The sequence below is a fragment of the Medicago sativa genome, chromosome 5 (assembly GCF_051527215.1).
Source record: "Medicago sativa cultivar Bolivia chromosome 5, Bolivia_mono, whole genome shotgun sequence".
Classification (NCBI taxonomy): domain Eukaryota; kingdom Viridiplantae; phylum Streptophyta; class Magnoliopsida; order Fabales; family Fabaceae; genus Medicago; species Medicago sativa.
The window spans coordinates 79,186,060-79,191,165 of NC_140753.1; the positions used below are offsets into that span (position 1 = coordinate 79,186,060).

The 5,106-nt window shown below is 32.9% G+C and overlaps 1 protein-coding gene across 1 annotated transcript; it reads left to right on the top strand.

Annotated features, from left to right (window-relative positions):
- The first annotated feature begins 482 nt into the window (after positions 1 to 482).
- Positions 483 to 2,358, top strand: LOC146925456 (protein REPRESSOR OF VERNALIZATION 1-like). Its single transcript, XM_085711019.1, has 3 exons — positions 483 to 780; positions 1,000 to 1,062; positions 1,593 to 2,358. The coding sequence occupies exons 1-3, from the start codon at positions 544 to 546 to the stop codon at positions 2,097 to 2,099; spliced, it is 807 nt and encodes a 268-aa protein (XP_085567145.1). The 5' UTR covers positions 483 to 543; the 3' UTR covers positions 2,100 to 2,358.
- The last annotated feature ends 2,748 nt before the right edge of the window (positions 2,359 to 5,106 follow it).

Sequence of the window (5,106 nt, forward strand, 5' to 3'; positions counted from 1 at the left end):
ACCAAACATTTTCTCTTTACAATGAGGGTGCTTATTAATTTCGGTGCTAAATAGGTGAAACACCCACCATTGTGGATGCTCTCACAACTCAGCCATAGCTCAATTCAGTCTATTACAAAAGACAAATAATCTCTAACTCATTACAACATAGTGACTAATTTGTCTTCTATATGCAAATGTTAGAGTTAATTTATGTATATTGTATATTTTTTGCCCGAATTTGATTGATGATAAATTGTGAGGCTAAATTGAGTCTTTAATCTAAAAATTGATTGAATTATTTTTTTTACCAAAAAGAATTAATTAAACACTAAGATACACGTGTTAATCAAAATTTGTTATGGTTATCGTTTTATATGCTTATCCTTTGTTTTATTTTTGACGGAGTATATTCAAACCCTAATAAGTTATCCAGCGAAAGCAGTGCTCTATATATATACGAGTGTATCCAACAAACCCAATATATAAAACGTGAACAAACCCTAACGGTGGTTAAGGCAGTGAAGTTAGTGTAGTGTAGCTATTCTATCTTTCTGAACAATAATGGTTACCCGACGATTAACTCAGGTAGTGGTAAGTAGCGATGATGAAGATGGATCAAAGCTTCTTTCCAGGGAAGAGCATGATGATGAAGGGAAGGAGAAACAATCCAGCGACGAAGAAGAAGAAGAAGAATTACTGGTGGAGAACCCTAAACCAATTGGCGAACCGGTTAAGGTTTCAGAAGAAGGAAAACAATATTTCCAATCATTCGAATTTGGTCGAAAACAATTCACAATTGTATAATCATCTTTTCCTTTCTTTTTTTTTTTTATTTTTTTTTTTATATTTTTGCCTTTTTATTGTCCATTAATATAAACGTTGCTACCAATTTAATATATTAGAACTAGTACAGCGTGAATTTCGTTTCTTTTATCATTATCAATATTATCGTATGAAAACATCATTGATAATGATATTTTTATTTTTGTGTAAAGTGACTGTAAAGTGTTTCTGCAGGATGACACTGTGCTTCTTGCGCCTGATATTGGAGATACAATGGCGTCTGTGGCAATTATTAAGGTGAATTCCTTGTCATATATTGCCTATGCCTTGTTTTTTTTTTTAAGATATGTGACCTATGCTTTGTTTTCAAGATATGTTGGCACATTGAAGTTCTATGACACTAGATGTTTCCTTGGAGAATAAGTAATGACTGATCTACAAGAAATTTGAGTGACAGTGATATACAATATACTCCCTTTGTAAAGATTCTTTTACACTATCAAGCAATCATAAATTTTCACATTAAAATGTTAGCTTTAATTCTAAGAGATTAATTTCTATGTACTAACAGTGATATCATAGGTTAGTTCCTAAAATATCTACATGAAGTGATTTGATTGGATGAATGTGTAAAAAAGGTTTACACTGTTGATGTATACAAATTAAATTCTAATTCTAACTATCTTGAAAATCACACAAGATTATTTGTGATTAGTCTAGAAGATTTTTACATTGTCATTGGCAATTCATGATAACTAAATTATTTACAATATTGTAGAGTTATACACCTTTCCATTTATTGATTTCTTGGGATGTTTTTCTGTTAGGACATTACACAATCCCCAAATGACAGCTTGATGATCTCAGCGCAGCAATTATACCGTCCAGATAAAGCAGAAAAAAAGGGAGGTGGTAGCTGGGAATCGAATAACCCTAGAGAGTTATTTTATAGTCTCCACCGAGATGAGTTTCCTGCCGTAACCGTTATGCATAGGTGTGTGGTGCATTTCATTCCCATACACAAACAACTTCCAAAACGTAAGCAACATCCTGGGTTTATTGTGCAAAAGGTGTATGACACAAAAGAAATGAAATTATGGAACATAACTGATAAGGACAATCAACCACAAGAAATTGATGAGCTTGTTCATAAAACTATGCAACGTATGGGAGAACTACCTGACATCAAGACTCTTGTGGTGACGAAGAATTCGCATATTCCAGACCCTATTGATGAGCTTGTTCAGAATACTATTCAACGTCTGGGTGAACTACCTGACATCAAGACTGCAGTGGTGAAGAAGAATTCACACATTCAAGACCATAAGAAATAACTGGAATTTGTGGACTCTGTGTATTGTAGATTTAGAGACTCTGTTCTCCTAGCTTCTTTTTTTGTTTTAATTTCGACATTCTTTAATGGCTTCTTGTGTTGTTGTTTTCATCTTGTAAGATATTTGGTGATATTTTTACCTCCTCCTTTGTTTTCATATATGATTATGTCTTTGTCATAAATGTGTTGATTATTTTCAGTAATGATGTTTTGAAGGTGGATTATTGTATTAATCAAAAGCAGTGGAGTTAGTAAATGAATAGTTTTTAAGTAACTGATCCTTTTCCATCAAGAAATCTTCTCAGTTTGAAGTGAAAGATCATAAAATTCAAGATGGATCTCTGTTCAATCTATCTCTTATATGCATGCCTCTTGGAAATGAAATTGAAGGTCAATTATGGTTTAGATTTTCTAATATATACTTCATTCAGTTTATATTGGTCTGCCATTAGTTCCCTCTAATTATTTACTTTAATGCTACTAATGGATTTCAATACTCAAATATTATTTTCCCTCTGGAGATATAGATTTTCAATTTTGTATCTGGTACGTAGTTAGTAGTTAGAAGTGGAATTTAGTAATTAGTTACTAGTATGTGAATGCCTATAAATATCATTTGTATGTATTAACTTTTCCAACATGGTCTGCTATTACTTCTCTCAGTTCTCTAAGTTTCACATTATCGACCCAAGATCGTTTGGAGACTCTATCGAACAATTTTGGGTCACGGTCAAGATGAATGAGTGTGCTGAGAGTCCCAGAGGGAATTGCTCTTTCTCTTCTCCATTGTCAACACCATGAGAAAGAGACGATGAAAACATACACTAGCAAGACGTTGACAGAAAGCAAGAACATGAACAAGAAACACGCAAAAACAGATGTTACAACAACACGTGAAGACAGAAAACTCAGCTGCTTCTGAAATCACTCAATAAATATGACCCTTTGCCTAAAGGAATTCAGCTGCTTTTGTTATTCCAATATGTAATAGAGGACTCTGCTTTTTCTCAAACTCAAGTTATGTATGTTATTGGTCTCGGTACAATTTATAACTAAACCAATGGCCATGAATTAAAAAAAAAAAAATCATACTTTGCTTTAGACCAATTTATAGGTATTTAGGTCAATTTTCAAAAGCAATGATAAAAGAAGCGAGGGTTGTATGTCCCTTTCATTTTTGTATATACATGAAGTAGCATACTTTTTTTTTTTTGAAGGAAAGTAGCATACGTTTTGAACTGTTCAATTGGCTCAAAAAACACATAGTATAACATATAACATTTTGATGAATGCCATATAACATTTCGATGAAAGGAACCGTGATGAACACCATATAACATTTGGAGATATCGAGTAGAACCAATTCCTAATATACATATCTTAATCCTTGGTATAACATTTGCAAACATTTATACTAGCTTAGTTAACCTGGTTTTCTCCATACAACTATGCACAATCACCTTCTGGTGAATATCAATACTCAAGTCCATTACACACACACAAACACACACACAAAAAAAAAAACTGTGGTGTCTTTCATCTTCCATTCCAACAGCCTGATAGTAAGATAAGATGCTAAAACTGGTACGGAAGTTGGACCCTTCTCTGCTATTAGACACAAACATTTAAGTCGGATTCAGTTTCGGTTGGTACGATGATATGTAGGGATGGACAAAGAATCAACATCCGACATAAATCTGGGGTAACTGTAACAGAAACCTGTTTTGCGACAAACCTGTTCTGCGATCGGATATAGCCAGGCTTTGGGTAGCCAGATGATAAAATGTGACTTAAATACAGTTCAATTCAGACTGAACCGGTTTAGTAAATGGAATCCTGTATTGTCAAGCCTGTTTGATGTACAAAAATATTTACCTTTTGTAGTAGTTACAAAGAGAGAGTGCAAGTGAAGACAGATCACAATTTAAGTCTTGGTTAATCATAAAACTGTCCAATGTCTAAATTGCACATGCCTTGTCTTGTCAATTGTCATGTTTCAAAGTTCATACACATACTCAATTTTCAAGCAAAATCCTTTACATGAGGTTATGTAAACACAATCAAATTTAGGAATCGTCATGTTAGAGACAATAGAAGTCACAAAAAGGCACGTATTGCGTAACTCCCCCGTAATACGTTCATCGCAACGATAACCAGCATACAAATTTCCTACATATATTTTATTCAAGGCACGCTAAGTATAGCTTATAACTGAGTAATCTACATTCTACAAGGTAAGAGTTTGTGTAATATGATAAAAAAAAAAAATGAGAGTTTGTATTTTCTGTGTTATTATAATGTTGCTACGCAAATAATTCAAAAGGAATAAATTAAAATTGTTGTGAGAGAGAAGTAACATACCTAGGAGAGGATGACCAGAATAACCAATGCAGGAAAACCAATCTTAACACAATCTGCTACAGGAATCAATGGATTGAAAACCATTAAGCACCAATAGACATAAACAAAGCAAAATATTAAGCACCTAGGTTCTTTAATGTGAAAGCATCATCAATCATTTCGCAATCAAAACTACAAAAATTATCAAATAATCTTTATAAAAGATATTCCTCGTTATAACATAGTTGGATATTTTGTTGAAGAAATAAAAGATAGAATCGTTATAAAGTTATAATTATAAACAACAAGAAATATTGGTATGAAAATAACACAACTCTAAAAATATAGAATAGAGAAGTAACTTATCTATTTTGATTGATAAATACTTAAACCTTATGGTTGCTGGTGTAGTGGAAGAAGAAGAACCTGTGTCACTCTCTCCCCCATACGTTTTGTTACTACTCTTTAGAAGCCAAAAAGTTGTGACGTGGTAGAACTATAACTGTAGAACTTAGGATATACCTAATAAATAGCAACCCTAAATTGACCCGGCAACTAAGTCACTAAAGAAACGTGCTAACTGTTAAACTAAAGGATAGGAAGTATTTAAAATTTTCATATTGATGACAAAATAATAATCTTTATAAATAAACCTCTCCATAACCCAA

Excerpts from the sequence above, each read along its gene's own strand:
- LOC146925456 (XM_085711019.1), top strand. The coding sequence starts at position 544 with ATGGTTACCCGACGATTAACTCAGGTAGTGGTAAGTAGCGATGATGAA. Across the intron at positions 781-999 it reads GTCGAAAACAATTCACAATT|GATGACACTGTGCTTCTTGC; the intron begins GTATAATCATCT and ends GTGTTTCTGCAG. Across the intron at positions 1,063-1,592 it reads CGTCTGTGGCAATTATTAAG|GACATTACACAATCCCCAAA; the intron begins GTGAATTCCTTG and ends TTTTTCTGTTAG.